Source organism: Hemibagrus wyckioides, linkage group LG19 (genome assembly GCF_019097595.1).
Source record: "Hemibagrus wyckioides isolate EC202008001 linkage group LG19, SWU_Hwy_1.0, whole genome shotgun sequence".
Lineage (NCBI taxonomy): Eukaryota > Metazoa > Chordata > Actinopteri > Siluriformes > Bagridae > Hemibagrus > Hemibagrus wyckioides.
In genome coordinates this window covers 4,329,274-4,348,637 of record NC_080728.1, presented here as the reverse complement: position 1 = coordinate 4,348,637, position 19,364 = coordinate 4,329,274, and the positions used below count along the sequence as shown (strand labels likewise).

The window sequence follows — 19,364 nt, the reverse complement described above, 5'->3', positions numbered from 1 at the left end:
TGTTGTAATCTTCATGACTGTAATGAAAGTCTTGGTGTGCTTGCAGAGGTATGGATGTGATTCTTACCACCCTCGCTAGCTTTATCTATAAATTTTAGACATTTTTTCAACAAATTAAAGCAATAAGATTATGTTAATTCTGTCATTTTAAAAATCCATAATGTCAATTGCTACATAGATTATAAGATTAAGACTAACATTATGTCTGTTATATGTGTAGGCTTTGTACAGTAGGATTTGTATTGTGTATTTAGGATATATGCATCAATATAATGTATAGTTATCAAAATTAGTGTATATATTAAATGTTTAAGCTAGACATATTTGTGTCATGTAGTACATTATATGTAAGAATGTGATATTTAATAAATGTAGGTTTCCTTTATTGCAAATTTGTATATATTAAATGTTTAGTTTAGCCACGTTTGTGTTTAAATATGTAGTGTGTAATATACAAGTATGTAATGGTTAATAAACATAGTTTCATAGTTTATTCCTTCATTGCATTTGTTTTATAAATAAATCTTAAACATTCAATAAATTCTGATTATTTTTTTGTTCAAATCTGATAAGACTCCAGTGTCTCTTTTCTACACTCTAAGCACTTCTCATTGTTTTCACATGGAATTACAGTGAAGTCATTTTATGGATGATGAGTGTTAATAAACCCTTGTCAGTAAACAGTAACATCAACACTGCATCTAAGAAAAGGTTTAACCATCTTGGACAACACTTTTTAATATTTATATTTAACTTTTCATTTTTGTTTTTGCTATATTCTTATTAAATATGAAACATGCTTAAGTTTGTTTTCATAAATCAAAATTGGCAAATACACAATTATAATGCACACATGGTAATGGCATGAAGACATTAGACATTTTAAAGCTATACTCTTATGTATTTTTAAATCAATCATTTGTTAGTAATCTATCATTTGTGTAATGTGGTTCTATCTTCCAAGCTTTAATTTAAAGTGCAGGAAGATTTCATTCAAAGTGCAGGTGGAAAAGAGCAGTAAGGAGACACTGATTTAAAACACAAACACACATAGCTTGGGAGAATTTGCAAGATGAGCGAGTTTGGTGTGTTCTATGGGGTTGAGGTCAAGACTCTGTAAAGTTCCTCCACACCAAACTCGCTCATCCATGTCTTTATGGACCTTGCTTTGTGCACTGGTGTGCAGTCATGTTGGAACTAGAGGGGGCCATCCCCAAACTGATCCCACAAAGTTGGGAGCATGAAATTGTCTAAAATGTCTTGGTATGCTGAAGCATTGAGTTCCTTTCACTGGAACTAAGGGGCCAAACACAACCCCTGAAAAACAAAGCCTGAATTCAATGATTTGGAGGGGTGTCCCAAAACATTTGGCAATACAGTGTATGTAGCTAGAAATACGAATTAACATGACTTACTACTTAATCCAACTACTTGATGAATCTAGCAAGCTACTAATTTCAACAGCATCTGGATGTGTTAGCTAGCTGTTGATAACAGATGTGGTGTTTGTTTCAGCATAACTCACTTGGTTAGCTGATTGCTCACAGATGCATTCCTCAGCTAAAGAAATTATTTTCTGATTAGTTGATGAGTAGTTAGATTAAATAAATATTACAAATTGTGTGTGTGCACTTTTGTGTGTGTAATGACCTTGCCACAGGCATGGCAGTGATGCCGCCGGTGTGTGAGGCTGAAATGGACGGGGCAGTTCATACACACTGCTACCATGGGAAACGGAGACCAGAGGTGGTGCCTTCTCCCCGAGACATACCCCTGACTTCTCTCTAACCTAAAGAAGGAAACTGCTGTTAGAAATCTTGTCTCACTTAGCTCATGTTAATCATCTTCATGATTTAATGTCCCGGAGTACAAGCATACAAAATGTGTGGCTAGGAAAAAACATTCACATTTCACATTAGCACATGACATATGGTTAAGTGTCTAACTGTAAGACAAATATAGGCTTACAATCAGCCTTACTTTCCTTATTTCACTGCCAGCAGCATCTAGATTGTAATCAAATGTAAAAGTCCAGTATCCAAGATTACTGAAAATCTACCTACCAGGATACAGCTGACATTTTAAACATTCCTCATTTACAAATATACTTCATTTGCTCATTTTAATTAAATGTGGAGAATAAAATGCCTTTGTAATGTTACACCTTTAGAGATACTTATCACTGATTAAACTTCTGGGTGTTTGTAATTGTTCAGGTATGCAGCACAATATATCTGTTAATATTTCTTAATTATTATCATAATACTGGTCTTTTCCATACTGAAACCTGCAACAAAGTAAGCAAACCGGAGACCAGAGAATTCGGACCAGTGTGTTTTTCTGCTTAGCTTTTGACATGAGCCAAAAAAAAAAGATTAACCAGGGGATTCTTCATCTTCGTCATATCATAGCTTTACCATGTGTATTCCAATCTCAGTGTGAAAGGGAACATTTCAGAACAATCGAAGGATGTTGTGATTGAGACAGCCTTTAAAATGTCTGGTTCTCTGACTAGTGTTCTGACTACTGAATTACAGAGCTGATTTTGATCAAGTCATGAACCCCATAGCTATTCAGCACAGAACCTTTGGTGTCCAGACCCCGATAAAGATGCCTCAATACTTATTTTTGGTCTGTTTAAACTGGTTTACCTCCTGCTCCATTTATGTAAAACATTTCTATCATTTCAAGTGTTTTTGTCATTTTAGGTATCAGGTATCATGTACACCTTTGTGGTCAATCAGACAAATCAAATGACATTTTATACCGTATGACAGTTAAAGATATCTCTGGTGCTGAATAAAATGATACAAATAGAGTGTGTGAGTTTTTGTGTAAATGGGAGGTGTGATAAAGGCCTTTCACACATCCAGCCAACAGAAAACAGAGTTTCTAAGTGTTAATTGACAAAAACTTGACCAACATGTCAAGTATCCCACCTGTCAGTGGCCATAATGTTATGCCTGATCAGTGTATATAGGCTTTATATTGTTCTTGAACCGACAGACTACATTTAGAGTCATTTTCAGAATATGATGACAAACCAGTCATTTAAATTATTGGTCATGGCATAGCTTAAACAATTTCAAAATGCCTGAAATAAAATCACTGTAGAAGTTTCCAAAACAATAGAAAAAATAGATCTTCTTCTTCTTTCAGCTTTTCCCTTCAGGGGTCTCCACAGCGAATCATCTCTCTCCACCTATCCCTATCTTCTGCATCCTCTACACTTGTACCCACTAGCTTCATATCCTCATTTATTACATCCATATACCTCCTCTTTGGCCTTCCTCTTTGCCTCCTGCCTGGCAGCTCCATGTCCAGCATTCTCCTACCGATATACTCACTCTCCCTCCTCTGGACATGACCAAACCATCTTAATCTGTCCTCCCTAACATTCTCCCCCAGACGTCCAACATGAGCTGTCCCTTTGATGTTCCTAATCCTGTCCAACCGTGTCCCTCCCACAGAGAACCTCAACATCTTCAGCTCTGCTACCTCCAAGGATTTATTTGGACAGTTATCTTGATTTTGGTTTCATTGAAGCAATGGGCAAGGTGAGAATTGAGTGTGTAATCTGTGGAGAGAGACTAGCTAATGAAAGCATGAAGTCCTGCAAACTGAGGAGGCACCAAACAGAGCACTAAACATCCACAGACGGTTGGTAAACCCTGAGAATTTTACCAAAGGAAAAAAGAACTTGTAATATCAGATAGGCCCCAGAATATCAGAGATGCAATGACTAAAGTTGGAAATGAAAATAGACAGGCAACGGTTTCATCCTTCGAGTGCACTCTCTTGATTGCCCAGTCAAAAAAGCTGAACACCATCGGGGAATCTCTGCTCAAACCCACGTGTAAAAATGGCAGAAATAATGTGCGGGACACAAGTGGCTTCTAAACTTAAAACTGTACACTACCAGTCAAAAGTTTGGACACATCTTCTAATCCCATGGTCTTTCCTGATGTTTATTTCCTTCTACATTGTAAAACAATGCTGAAGGCGGCCGAAATCCACAATAACCTCCTCTGAACAGTTGATATTGAGATATGTCTGCTACTGATGCTCTGTAAAGCCTTCATAACGGCTCTAATCTGAGGTGCTGTTAACTGGTGATTTCTGAGGCTGGTAACTCTAAATGAACTTCTCCTCTGCAGCAGAGGTAAGTCCTGGTCCTGCTTTCCTGGGATGGTCTTCATGTGAGCCAGTTTCATCATGGTGCTTGATGGGTTTTGCAAATGCACTTGACAATACTGTGTAGTAAAAAAAGCAATTAAAAGCAGTGTAACAAAGGCTTGGAAAGGTAGAACATCCTATCTCTGCTAGCAGAATGTCCATGACAAAGTGGGTTACAAGCCAAGCTAATTGGCTACTAGTTAATCCCATAGTTGTTTATACATAAATATCCCATTTGACTGCTCTAGATACATCAACACATCTACTATCATCATTTCAGATGCTGCTAATCATTCACACTAACAAAACAATGAATTTTTATTGATAATGCCACATCTTTATTGGTCGTTTTTTGTCTTTATCCTGGGATGGGTAAGTCTATTGTCAGTGTGTTGTCATTATGGGGTATTGTTTGTAGAATTTAGAGGAAAATAATAAATTTAATCCATTTTGGAATCAGGCTGTAACACAACAAAATGTGGAAAAGGTGAAGTGCTGTGAATACTTTCTGGATGCACTGTATAACAATTTATCAGTTGATTAGAAAATTGATTTCAAGACCTGAATTAAGTGTCACACAAGGGAGATATCTAAATAGAAAGTTGTTGGGAAGCACTGGTTTTAAATTCTGGGTTTTTTAAAAATAAATATCTAAATAGCAGCCAACTGAAATCAGCATTTCCATGTTTCCAATAGGGAGCTAATTCTTTATCTCCATTGGATAGTTCTAGAGCTGCTGACCAATGGATCTCTTAATATAAAATATACACACACTATTACTGACTACTACTGTATTAAGTATTTTTACATTGCTTAGTTTTCAGCAATGTTCTTTCTGTTGGTCTTTCTCCTTTTGTATTCCCCCGGGAGGTCAGTAACAAACCTAATGAGATATTTTGTTGTGAACTTTTGCAGAAACACGTTGTGTGTGAAGCTGGAGCTGTTTCATCTTTACACTCTGTTCTCCCCTCTCACACCATTCTTCTAAAAACTTGCTCTGTGTTTTAACCCTATTACTGTTCCTGTTTTAATAAAACTATTTGCTCAGTTGTTCCTTTCATTGTTCCTGCCAAAATAAAGCTATTTGTTCTGTTATTTAATTTTGTTTGTTCCTATTTTAATAAAACTTTTTGCCCAGTTGTATAACTGAAGCAGTGTTTTCAGTTTCACACTAAATTATATGCCAGCAATTTTCAATGTTAACCATTGCATATTTTGATAATGTCTTACCTGCCGTCTATCATCTTTTCCAGTTAGCTGAGTGTTTCTCCAGTCCATTTGTGTGAAGTAACAGTTTGGCCACTATTTCCTCCATGTTTTCATAGTGTCTTATTTCCATCAGTACCCTAAAGACATACTCTACAGATGGATATGCAGTGTTTGATCCCCACTGTTCCTTTCAGACACAGGGAGACATTTGGTACTCAACCCTCATTACAATTATCAGATGACAGAATTTATGACTGCACTGTAAGATTGTCAAATATAAATAAATCCTTCACAACATGATTTAGCGCGTGTATGTGACATATATTTGTCAGGTGATGTGTGTGATATTGATAATATGCTTATACACAGTTGTGAGTAGTTCCAACACTTTACATTCCTTAATCTAACAGACCTGGATCATCTCATCAGTTGACTAGTAAATTGCTTCCTGACCTGAAATGGGAGCTTCTGCTGGGGCCTTGTAGGAAAAGGGTAAGCAAACACTAACAGCATTGTGCATGAGCGCCCTCTACTGCCTGATCATGGTAATGTAATATTTTCTCAGGATTGTGGAACTACGGACCTGATTATAGTTCGTTAATGAAATTAAACTCAGTTTTAAGATTTTAATTTTACACACATGATTTCATTAGAGGACTGTATGTTTGTACGTCAAAATAATATACATTAGTTTCAGCTGTAAAAATTAGGATTTTTAACATATCTGTCATTAATGCATGTTTACCACAAATCTCATACATTTAATGTTTAAGGTGAGTTCCTTCATCAAAAACTCCCTAATGGTCATTTAAACAAAACCTAAAAATAACCAATAGAGAACGTTCTGTATAGATCTTCTGGGAAGGTTAGTTTTAGATTATTAAAAAAACAAACAAACGGGAGCCATATACTAACGTTAGGGGAACGTTCTGTGTTTGCTGGGAATGGTGGTGCAATTAATAATTGCTGGTTTTTTTCCCCTTAAGAAATCAGATTCTATACATTTTAAAATATAACTGATTACAGATCAGGTCTTTGATTACAGAGAGGTCATATAATGTCCCATAAAGGCAAAACAAACCTAAAGCAAATAAAACCAAAGAACAAATGATAGCAACTTTTTTAATTACTAAAAGAACAATATACATAGGGTAATATAAATGATTGATCTATAATATTTTTAATAGGGAAAAAGACAAATAGGACTTTAGCACATACAGCATCCATGTTAAGAGCAGATTACCTGAAAAATAAAATAATTCTGAAATCTGGAAACGACCGTGGTGTGTCTCATCAGCAAGAACCACGAGTCAGAATAAAGAGGAGGTGCAATGGCTAATAGCTTGGTGTAAAGCCAACAACCTCCCTGAACGTGGAGAAAATGAAGGAGATGGTTGTTGACTTCAGGAGAGCAAAGAGTGACCATTCACCGATCCTTTAACACCAACAACATGTTCTAGCCTATCAAGTAGAATAGTGTGGTCAATGGTGTCAAAAGCTGCACTAAGATCCAGTAGCACCAGTATGGAGACACAACCCTGATCAGAAGCCAGTAACAGGTCATTGACCACTTTAACCAGTGCTTTCTCTGTGCTATGATGAGGTCTACATCCTGACTGATACATTTCATAAATGTTATTTCTATGCAGGTATGAACATAACTGCTGCACTACAGCCTTTTCTAGGATCTTGGAGATAAAGGGCAGGTTTGATATTGGTCTATAGTTAGACAGTTGACAGGGGTCGAGGTCCGTTTTTTTAATCAGGGGTTTGATAACTGCTAGCTTAAAAGATTCAGGCACATAGCCAGTACTAAGGGAAGAATTAATAATTTTTAGAAGGGGTTCAGTATTTCCAGAGGCAGGTAATAGGTGTGTTCGACTTGAAGCGGTGCTGCGCAGACCGAGCTGGTAGAGAACGTCAAAGTACCGCAAGAGTGACCTAAGAGTGTGCACTCGAATATGGGGAGCAGGTCAGTCAGTATTACATTTACATGACATTTACATCATCATTTAGCAGATGGACGCTTTCAAGCAACTTACAATCGATAAAATCAAACCAACAAACGAGCAACAACATGTAAGTGCTGTGCTGTGACAAGTCTCGCTTAGTCTAACACAGTACATGCAGCATGTTTTGCATAATAAATAAAAAGAATAAAAAGTAGATAGAATAGATAATACTAGTGTTAGTGGTTCGAGGTTTTTATATGATAAATAAAAGAAATCAGGTAGATAGCATAGAAGTAGAACAGAGAGTGTAAGTGTTAGAGGGTCATGATTTTTTTGAATCACTGAAAATGAATTACCTAAACACGCGCATCTACAGCATGGCTAACTATCGCCTAATAATTCCACTGCAAGCTAATGGTGTTCACAAAATATATTTTATACCGATAGAAGTTTTAAAAGAGCTTGTTGCAACATCTTAGAAAATTACAATCTAGCACACTGTTTTAGAGATGGGGATACAGGATTTTCTATTTGCCAAATTTCACCAGAAATTTCTTTTCTTTTTTTGGTGTAATAATGTCTGCTAATTACTTACTGTTTACTCTCACTGGTCTGTTCTTATGACATTGAGTGAACATTGTTATCTGTTACTTACACTGTCATAGCTTTTGTTAAGTTTGTGTTTCTGATACTTTTGATATACTGTACTTGATCATTGGAAATACATAAAACATATATTTCAGCATTGAATGTGTATCTCTTATCCCTTTTTTAAAAGTGTAAGCCAAGTATATATTTGCCTGTGATGTGGTAGTATAGATGGTGTATTCCTACTGAGTTTTCGAGGGTTCATTTAGACCTGTTTATTCATTTATAATTCATCTGCTTGTCTACCTGTTACATCAACTAGTAGGGGTAGCCTACAAGATTAGCAGTCTTGTGGTAACATGAATAGGGTGGTGGTAACAGCAGCAGCAAATGTGGCCTGGGATGGAGTCAAATTCCCGGCCTGAATTATTGTCCCAGTCCGTCAATGTGTGATAGGATGCCACTTTTACAATGAGTCAGTTTGTGAAATTTCATCCCCACTACTGTAGATACTCCAGAGGATATAACAGAGGTGCATGGTGTGTAAAAGTCACCAACATCCTGCTGATTCAATAAACAATGAGTTCCAAAGCCTGTCCAGAAGAGTGGAAGCTGTTAGCTGCAAAGGGGTCAAGCTCCATATTAATCTCTATGTAATTAGAACACTGTGTCATTAAAATCCCTGTTAGTAATGATCAGGTGTCCCAATACTTTTGTCTATATGGTGTCTATAGGAAATAGCACGGTGTGTTGTTTTAAACTCATTTGTTTTGAGAGTGTATGAACGCACTTCTTTCCACCGTTACATTTGTGAATCAGTTTCCTACCAAAGGAGCCGACTCAAAGAGTCGACTCAGTCCGGAACGACACATCCCTCGTAATGAATCCTTCCAAAGTGAAAGTGATTCTCTCTCCGCCTCGACTCCATTTCGGGAAGCGTTTGGAAAAGTTACAAATCTCCAGGCAGAATCGGGGATATTAATGTCACAGAACAAGGACTGTTGACTAAAGGTGAGTTATTTGTTTATTTTTAACGACTTTATGTTAGAAGAATGTGGATATATTGTATATTAAAGTGGTGTGAAATCAGATGTAGTAAATCTTTACAGCTGTTCTGATGGTGTATGAACTCTACAGACCTTTCAGCTTCCGCTCTTTAATTTATCGTAAAATAAACATTAAGCTGTTTGGGGAATATAGTTTTACATTTAGTTTTTCTATTTTCGCCTCAGTAAAATTGTAAAAGAAGTAAAACTAAAAGGTTTATTTCTGAAAGCTGCGGCTGCTGTTAATAGATCCGTATAACCAGTGGTGTAGTAAATCAGCCACAGACCCATATGCAGAAATATTTGTACAGGCCCTCTCCCATTCCAAGAGGCCAAATACCAAAACACAACCAAACAACCAAATACATTTTCCCAAACAGAACGGAAAAACAAGTCTAAAATAAACAACAACCACACTTTACACCGTCAATAATAAACTAGTGTGTGTGCAAATACAAACGTGGCACAGCGGCGCAACATGTAAAAAAGAAAACACTACTAGGGCTGCAGCTATCGATTATTTTACTAATCGAATTCTACCGATTATTCCATCGATTAATCGAGAAGATAAGAAGTACTTTTTCTTTATTAAAGAGGAATACTAAATATGCAAGAGACAGGTCTCTTAAAATGAACAACTAAATTGTTTCCTATTTAGAAAAATGAAAATAAAATCTAAACCCATTAAATGCATTTAATTGACATTCAGAATGCAAATACAAATATATAAATAAAAAAGGTAAACATAGTACAACCTAAAACAAAATAATAGTAATAATAATAATAATAATAATAATAATAATAATAATAACTTTGAGGTTTCAGTCTAACTACAGCTCAAGCATGACATAAGCCTTTACTGTCCTCCTGGAAGACTTTGTGGCTTTTGTAAGAGGCAAAAATTAGTGGAAGGAAGGAAACTTGGAACAAGAACAAGAGTCCATTGTCAGGAACAGCTGGACAGTTCCCTGCCAGGCCCAGAGAGGGCGCTGGCAGGTGAACCTTGGAAGCCTGCTTCTTTGTGTGTCTTTTGTTACGCCCTTCCTATTGTTCCTATCCTGATTGTGTCACCTGTATCCCATTAGCCCTAATGTCTATCCCTATAAATAGGGATCCTTGTGTTTGTGTCCTTGTCCATGATTGTTATCTGTACTGTGGTTTCTGTTGGGGTTTTGTTTAAGTTCCATGTCCAAGCTAAGGTCTAGGTTTTGTTTTGTTTAGTTAACCACGCCATGTCTGGTGTTACGTTTGTTTCCCTATGTCGCGTCTTAAATGTAATAAAAGCAGTGCTTCGCTAAATCCTGCGCATGGGTCTCATTACACCGTGTGCTGGCGTGCGCACACACACCACGGGCGTCTGGGGTCGAGCCCCGCATTGGGCGGGGGTCCCAGATGTTACATCCATACACATCAAATTTCTTAACACATTTTTCTGTAACATGAAATTAGTGTTATTTGGAGAATAAACCCTCTTAAATGTCTCTCTACATACTTTTCGACATACATTTTTACGGGCCTTAATTTCACCTAGCAATCATATTCATTTAAGCTAAGTGTGAAGCTTGTGTCGACTCCGTGGACTTGAAGCGGGGACTGTGTGTTTTCGAATGAGATATTGAAGTATGGATCTTGTAGTGTTGTGGTACACCAGTTCAGTCTTACAGTAATCACACTGTACAGAGTTTTCTGTCTGTTTTAGTTTGAAATGATCCCAAACTTTAAAAACTTTCTGCCGTTTTCTTTGGCCTGAATCTTCTCACCCCTTGCTGTTTTCTCCCCGAGTTTAGTGTGTTGTGTGTCAGTAATAATGCTCCGTGGGGAAACGCAGTGCTCTGTGTGTAGTTACAGTAAATGGACTAAACTAAGCTTTGAGGCAACTAATTTGCCTTGATGATTTTTTTATTCGAATTTCATTTGGCAAATTGATCCACAATATCCTTGGTGTTCAGTTTACAGCTTCGGTTATTTTCAATGGACGGAATGGCAAGTCCGGACAATCTGTTCTGCGCCATGGTGCTCCGCAAATAATTTTTTATTAGCTTCAGTTTAGAAAAGGAGCGCCCTGCTGAAGCAACAGTAAGTTAGGACACAATAAAATGCTTTACGATCTACCATCTGTTATTGTGTCTGGGTAGTTTCCTTTATCTGTTGGACAACAGTGTGTGTGTGTGTGTGTGTGTGTTTGTTTACAGGTTTGTCTCCAGACTCACTGGGACCCTGATCAGGATAAATCACTGAAAATGAATAAATGAATGACTTGGTGAAGAGAAAGTGAGAGGTCAGACCCTGTGTGTAGGTCAATCATTCATTTTTTAAACTAAAGGAGCAGCATTTTTCTTTAAGAATAAAGATGTGAAAACTATTGTGTGAAAGTTTAACTGCACATTTGTTTGTGTGTTTTCTAGGAGTGTGATCCATTCCAGCAGAAGATCAGACTCTTCAGGACTCAGCTGTGTGTTTGTGCAAACTTTACTAATATTCAGAGATGAAGACTCCTGATCTAGACACAGATAATGTTTCCCCACCATCAAACAATTGGTAACCTACAACATCCTTGTGTTCTAGTCATTAAATATTCATATCTAAATTATTTAGTGAACATATATGAAAGAATTTAACCAAAGGTTTTAATATTAATAAAAATCTAAGTCACTGCTTAACAATAAAAATGTATTCTGTTTACTGTAAGGAAAGTTTAATTTAAAAACTAATTTAAAAAATCCTCATTAAAATAAGAAGTGAGTTAAAACAGTAAGGAGTGTATATAAATGAGTAAAGGACTGTCTATAATGTTGTACAGTAAACTCCAGGGAAAGAGATCAGAATCATCAGCACCCAGCTGTATCTCCATGAAGAGTGATCAGTCTATGGATCTTCCTCTGAGGTTTAAAGATGGAGACTCCTCACTTCTACACAGGTAACGTCTCCTCACTGTTAATGTCACTGCTAAAGTCACACTTAAAGAGAAATTTAACTAGATAAACAGAATAACAAAATACATACTAAAACACTGTAACTGTGACCTTAATAAAGCCACTATTAAGAGTCTAAAAACATTTTTGTCTTATTTACTGTCTAAAAGTTTTTGCTGAATGTTTTACTTGGAAAGTGTGCTAATGGTGTCTTTAAAATAAATGTCACTTGGTTTCACATGTTGTTTTGTAATGCAGTGAGATTCATGTGTTTGTAATGGCTTAAGTGTCCAAATATATTTGGGGTCATTGCAGGCTAGACCACCGCATAGCATCATTTATCCAGTGACAGGATACCAATCTTCTAGAGTTACACCAGAATTCAGTCAGTAAATCTACAGAGCTGCTGTGTGATCACTGTAAGACATGAGCAGGATGTTTAAAACACTCAGTGGTTCAATTTTAGATTTTGTCTGAAGTTCCCCTTTAAAGGCCACACTACACAGTCATTAGCAGCAATTTTAATATTTTTGATATTTAGATTATACAGTATAAGTTTTAGTGTTGATACTTTTAGTTAATATAGAAATATATGTAGTGTAAATATCAGTGTGAGTGTAAATGTTGTGTAAATATTGTAAATACTTAATACTTTAATCTGAGACTTAATACTGAGACAGGGAAAAGCAGTGAATGAAAATTTCAGAAGTCATACAGAAAGATAATGAAAATATTTGCAGACTGACAGAAATGTGTTTTTATTATTGAGTTATTATTACAATATTATTGTTTTTTTTTTTTTTGATGAAATACAAGTTGCTGCCTCACAGCTCCAGGGTCTCCAGTGTCTGTCTGTGTGGAGTTTCACATGTTCTCCCCTTGTCCATGTATGTTTCCTTCAGGTTCTCCGGTTTCCTCCCACCTCCCAAACACATGCCAGTAGGTGGATTGGTGAACATAAATTGCCCCTATGTTTGATGGACTGGTGTCACATCCAGGCTGTAGTATTATACTGGCTATAGTTAGGGATTTTATACCTGTGAACCTTTCTGACAAGATTTCTTAAAAACTGTATCTGTATTTGTATCTGTTTAGAACACATTACATGTTCATTCAGAGTGCTGTATTCAGTCACATCCTTAACAGACACACAGAAATAAACCTAGAATAACTAGAATTAAAATAGGTGAAGTGATGTATCTGATCAACTCCACTTTTTGTTCCCAGTGTTCTACAGAAGGCAGGAGACAGAAGAGAAATGATCACCACAGATACAGGGTAAGATCAAACCAACATGACTGTGACTCTGACACACTGGTATTATAAACCTCTCTGCTGTTATTAACTACAGAGTGATTAGATTATAGAAAACATACAGTAGATGAAAGTAAACACATAGTGAGAACATTATAAAGAACTATCTGTGGTAACCAGTCAGAAAAAAGTGATCTTAAAGTCTAATAATTGAAGCCCATGTCTCACCACATCTTCCTGCTTCACCATATCACAGGCATGACCCAGAATCTGTGGCTGTAAATGAATTCCAGAAAAAGTTCAAATTAAATCTGATGAAGAAGTTTCAGTGTTTGAATGGAGTGATAATAAACCTGGGAACCCAAACCCTCCTGAATGAGATCTACACAGAGCTCTACATCACAGAGGGAGACAGTGGAGAAGTCAATAATGAACATGAGGTGAGACAGATCGAGGCAGCATCCAGCAGAGCAATGACAGAGGAAACACCAATCATATGCAACAACATCTTTAAGCCTTTATCTGAACAAGATGAACCCATCAGAACTGTTCTGACAAAAGGAGTCGCTGGCATCGGAAAAACAGTCTCTGTGCAGAAGTTCATTCGGGACTGGGCTGAAGGGGAAGAAAATCAGGACATCCACCTCATATTTCCACTTCCTTTCAGAGAGCTGAATTTAATGAAGGACCAGAAACTGAGTCTGATGGAGCTCCTTCAGTTCTGTTTTAAGGACACAAAAGAAACAGAAATGTCCAGTTTGGAAAAGGTTCTGTTCATTTTTGACGGATTGGATGAGTGTCGTTTTCCTCTAGATTTCCAGAACACAGTGAGAGTGTGTGATGTAACTGAATCAGCATCAGTGCCGGTGCTGCTGATAAACCTGATTAAAGGGAATCTGCTTCCCTCTGCTCTCATCTGGATCACCTCCCGACCAGCAGCAGCTGATCAAATCCCCTCTGAGTGTGTGCATCGAGTCACAGAGGTACGAGGGTTCAATGACCCACAGAAGGAGGAGTATTTCAGGAAGAGGATCAGTGACCAGAGCCTGGCCAATAACATCATCACACACCTGAAGTCATTAAGAAGCCTCTACATCATGTGCCACATCCCGGTCTTCTGCTGGATTTCAGCCACTGTTCTAGAGAGAATGTTGGGTGAAGCAGAGAGTGGAGAGATCCCCAAGACTCTGACTCAAATGTACACACACTTCCTCATCATTCAGACAAACATCTTAAGAGAAAAATACCCAAAGAATCAGGAGAGTGATGAAGAAATGCTTCTTAAACTGGGAGAACTGGCTTTTCAGCAGCTGAAGAAAGGGAACCTGATCTTCTATGAGGAAGACCTGAGAGAGTGTGACATTGATGTGAGAGAAGCAGCAGTGTACTCAGGTGTGTGTACACAGATCTTCAGAGAGGAGTTTGGACTTCACCAGAGTAAAGTGTACTGCTTTGTTCATCTGAGTATTCAGGAGCACCTTGCAGCTCTGTATGTACACCTGACCTTCATGATTCAAGAGAAAATTGTTAGTGATCTATATCCATTCTCTAAACAGTGGAATTTACACAAGAATGCTATAGATCACACTTTAGAAAGTCAGACTGGACATCTGGATCTTTTCCTTCGCTTTCTTCTGGGTCTCTCACTGGAGTCCAATCAGAAACTCCTACATGCTTTAGTAACACAGACAGGAAGTAGCTCCCAGAGCATAGAGGAAACAGTTCAGTACATTAAGAAGAAGATCAGTGAAGATCTTCCTACAGAGAAATCCATCAATCTGTTCCACTGTCTGAATGAACTGGGTGATAATTCTCTAGTGGAGGAAATCCAGCACTACCTGAAATCTGGAAAACAAAGTGAACTCTCTTCTTCACAGTGGTCTGCTCTGGTGTTTGTGTTACTGACCTCAGCACAGGAGCTGGAAGAGTTTGACCTGAGTAAATATTTCAGTACAGATAAGATAACAGAAGCTGTTGTTCTGAAGATGATGCCTGTGATCACAGCCTCCAGAAAAGCAATGTAAGTAAAGCTGAATAAAACTGTTCTACTGTTACAGTGTTAGAAAGAGAGAAACTGAAAACACTCTGAGTAATATGAACTTTGGGATGTTTTGACCTGAAAGTGATACAGAGTGGAGTTAATGTAAATAGATAAAATAGGGAATAAAAATTAAACATGTGGACATTCCACCAGACAGACAGAACCATGTTAATTGCAATTATACAAAATTTTAATCCCAAACAGTTTTGATTTATTATTAGTTTTTAGTTGTGAGGTGGAAATGGCCTTTCATAGAAAGCTGACATGAAAAGCCTTATACTTGTTAGAGGAAACATTTTTATTTATATTTTTATAACAATAGTGATATTATTGTTGTTGTTATTGTTGTTGATATTTTATGTAAATCATTATAAACACTGAGAGTGGGATTATAAATCATTATAAATGTAACGATGCATGCAGAACCAGAGCGCCAGAGGGAGCCATCACCCGAATATTGATGTTTGCGAACTCACTTCCTGTCTTACTCGGTTAATTAAGCAGCACGCTGCCTATCGTTCACTGCGAAGTATTGTTCTCTCTAGTGGATTACGTACCAAGCCTGCATTATAAACACCAGAGAGTGGGATTATAAATCATTATAAACACAGAAAGTGGGATTATAAATCATTATAAACACAGAGAGAGGGATTATAAATCATTACAAAACACAGAGAGTGGGATTTTAAATCATTATAAACACTGAGAGAGGGATTATAAATCATTATAAACACTGGGAGAGTATGATTATAAATCATTATAAACACTGGGAGAGTATGATTATAAATCATTATAAACACAGAAAGTGGGATTATAAATCATTATAAACACAGAGAGAGGGATTATAAATCATTACAAAACACAGAGAGTGGGATTTTAAATCATTATAAACACTGAGAGGGATTTTAAATCATTATAAACACTGAGAGAGGGATTATAAATCATTATAAACACTGGGAGAGTATGATTATAAATCATTATAAACACTGAGAGTGGGATTATAAATAATGTCTTTTCTATAGCTGTATACAGTCAAGTGGTGTTGTGTAACCATGAGCTTTTAAGCAACTTCTAAATTTGCGTAATATAATAATAATATAATAATAATATAATAATAATAATATAATAGAATTCATTATAGGCCGTCAAATGTTCAACAGCAACAAGACTGACAACAGCAGTTCAAAGCCAGAACCATAGTCTCCAGTTAGTTCTATCACACAGCAGTCCCATATATCTCCAGGAAGTCTATGTGGGTTCATCCTCAGCAGCGGTGAGCACAACCAAGTGATGAGACTCCAACCAGAAGTAGAGCATCAGGATGGATCAGGCAGGTCTGGAGAGAAGAAGCACTGGAACACTGGGAGCGCAGGAGTAGCATGTATAGATAGACAGATAGATAGATAGAGAGAGAGAGCGAGAGAGAATATTATGTATGCTTGTGTGTGTGTTTGGACATAATCCAAACATCAAACACTCATCAAACACTCTATGCCCATGAACCTTCCAGATCTGCTCCTTCACCTAAAAATAAACTATTCATAGAAAGCTTGACTAAACAAATGTGTCTTCAGCCTCGACTTAAACACTGAGACTGTGTCTGAATCCTGAACACTAATTGGAACGCTGTTCCATAACTGTGGGGCTTTGTAAGAAAAAGCTTGCAAAAAGCATGCAACTTTTGATCGGAGTAGGCGTGGCAGATCATAAATAACCAAAAGATCACTCAGGTACTGTGGCACGAGACCATTCAGTTCTTTCTAGGTCAGTAATAGTATTTTATAATCAATGAAATTTGACTGGGAGCCAATGTAGTGTGGCTAAGATAGAAGTGATGTGTTCATATCTTCTGGTTCTAGTTAGGACTCTAGCTGCTGTGTTCTGGACTAACTGGAGCTTGTTCATGCTCCTACTGGAACATCCAGACAGTAAGGCATTACAATAATCCAACCTAGAGCTAACAAAAGCATGAACTAGTTTTTCTGCATCATGAAGTGACATCATATTTCTTATCTTGGCAATATTTCTGAGATGAAAGAAGGCTACCCTAGTGATATTATCTACATGAGCTTCAAATTAAAGACCAGAGTCAAGAATCACACCAAGATCTTTTACTGCTGGACAAGATGAAACAGAAAGACCCAATCAAAGTAACAAAAGCATTGCAGGAAGCAGCAGGTAAAATAAAAAGCACTAAGGTTGTACAAGATAGAAATTACTGATCTTCAGTCAGACAATAAACAGCACATAAGATCAGCTGGTCTAAAATCTTTAATGGGTAAAAAGTAGTATGTATGATAATGGAAGAAAGGAATTGGGTGAGAGGCAGTGCTTAACTTGAGCCGGATCCTGTTCCGGAAAATGTCCGATTTTCGTCTTTTGCGTTCCGGTATTTATTTTAATCGATCCGGCATTAACTTGTGCCTGGTGACCTGACAGCGTATGTGTGTGTGTGCGCGTGCGCATGTGTGTGAATGAGTGAGTGAAAGACAGCGAGCAAGTCGGAGTGGGTTTATGCAGATACACTTAGAGGTAACATTTAGCTATTGGTCCTCAACATATGTTTTTGAAAAATCAGCTTTCTTAACTTTACAATTACTCTCATTGGTTGGTGATTATTGTTTCACGCGCAGTGAGCAGCGGAAAGAAAGAATGGTTTATTGATCTACCTAAATAAATATGATATTTTAAAAATGTCAAAGAGACTGTCAAACATATTTTCATTTTTTTTAATCCACGAGAAAAGTTGATGGTGTGTCTGATCAAAAGAAATACCGAGAAGATGTCCACGTCGTCGGTGACAGAAACTTCCACTGATCAGATAAATGATATTAAGCACAGTCGTACTAAATCGCATGTGGTAGTAGAAAGCATATGGTAGCAGCATGGGCATCGCTAGGCCATTTTTAGTGGGGCTTTAGCCTCCCTAGCATTTCTACTCAGCCCTCCTAAAATTCTGCGATTCTCCATAAACTGTACACAAATTGGTGATCACCTCAGTCCCCTTTCATATGAAAACGGCGGCAGACTTCGTCTCCTCCCTGTCTGATCAGAGGACAAGTGTGTGTGTGTGTGTGATCAGGAAGACTCGTATTTGGCTTATTCAGTACTCAAATGTTATACACATCTATTCAATAAGTTTACCATCCACCCTGTTAATCAAACGTTTATTTTATTTTATTTATTTATTTATTTTTACTATTATACCCTCATTGGGGGCTGAAAAATGAAAATTAAATGAAAATCCTAGAATCTCCCCTGGGTAGCATATATATACACTATATTGCCAAAAGTATTCGCTCACCCATCCAAATAATCACAATCAGGTATTCCAATCACTTCCATGACCACAGGTGTATAAAATCAAGCACCTAGGCATGCAGACTGTTTTTACAAACATTTGTGAAAGAATGGGTCGCTCTCAGGAGCTCAGTGAATTCCAGCGTGGAACTGTGATAGGATGCCACCTGTGCAACAAATCCAGTCGTGAAATTTCCTCGCTCCTAAATATTCCACAGTCAACTGTCAGCTGTATTATAAGAATGTGGAAGTGTTTGGGAACGACAGCAACTCAGCCACGAAGTGGTAGGCCACGTAAACCGACGGTCAGCGAATGCTGAGGCGCATAGTGCGAAGAGGTCGCCAACTTTCTGCAGAGTCAATCGCTACAGACCTCCAAACTTCATGTGGCCTTCAGATTAGCTCAAGAACAGTGCGCAGAGAGCTTCATGGAATGGGTTTCCATGGCCGAGCAGCTGCATCCAAGCCATACATCACCAAGTGCAATGCAAAGCGTCGGATGCAGTGGTGTAAAGCACGCTGCCACTGGACTCTAGAGCAGTGGAGACGCGTTCTCTGGAGTGACGAATCGCGCTTCTCCATCTGGCAATCTGATGGACGAGTCTGGGTTTGGCGGTTGCCAGGAGAACGGTACTTGTCTGACTGCATTGTGCCAAGTGTAAAGTTTGGTGGAGGGGGGATTATGGTGTGGGGTTGTTTTTCAGGAGCTGGGCTTAGCCCCTTAGTTCCAGTGAAAGGAACTCTGAATGCTTCAGCATACCAAGACATTTTGGACAATTCCATGCTCCCAACTTTGTGGGAACAGTTTGGAGCTGGCCCCTTCCTCTTCCAACATGACTGTGCACCAGTGCACAAAGCAAGGTCCATAAAGACATGGATGACAGAG

General features: G+C 37.8%; 2 protein-coding genes across 9 annotated transcripts in view; one reads left to right on the top strand and one right to left on the bottom strand.

The window, feature by feature from the left end:
* Positions 1-19,364, bottom strand: part of LOC131370006 (NACHT, LRR and PYD domains-containing protein 12-like) — a 378,843-nt gene that overhangs the window by 163,600 nt on the left and 195,879 nt on the right. The gene's annotated exons all lie outside the window — the stretch shown is intronic.
* The window catches only part of LOC131369996 (NLR family CARD domain-containing protein 3-like), a 305,079-nt gene continuing 294,344 nt past the window's right edge, over positions 8,630-19,364 (top strand). The window contains exons 1-7 of one of the 2 annotated variants that reach the window (XM_058416956.1): positions 8,630-8,936; positions 10,921-11,047; positions 11,164-11,267; positions 11,377-11,509; positions 11,772-11,888; positions 13,111-13,161; positions 13,394-15,157. In XM_058416956.1, coding sequence (XP_058272939.1) covers positions 11,457-11,509; positions 11,772-11,888; positions 13,111-13,161; positions 13,394-15,157 — 1,985 coding nt within the window. In that variant the 5' untranslated portion in view covers positions 8,630-8,936; positions 10,921-11,047; positions 11,164-11,267; positions 11,377-11,456. The remainder of the gene's footprint in view (positions 8,937-10,920; positions 11,048-11,163; positions 11,268-11,376; positions 11,510-11,771; positions 11,889-13,110; positions 13,162-13,393; positions 15,158-19,364) is intronic. The other variant, XM_058416957.1, reaches the window with a different exon arrangement.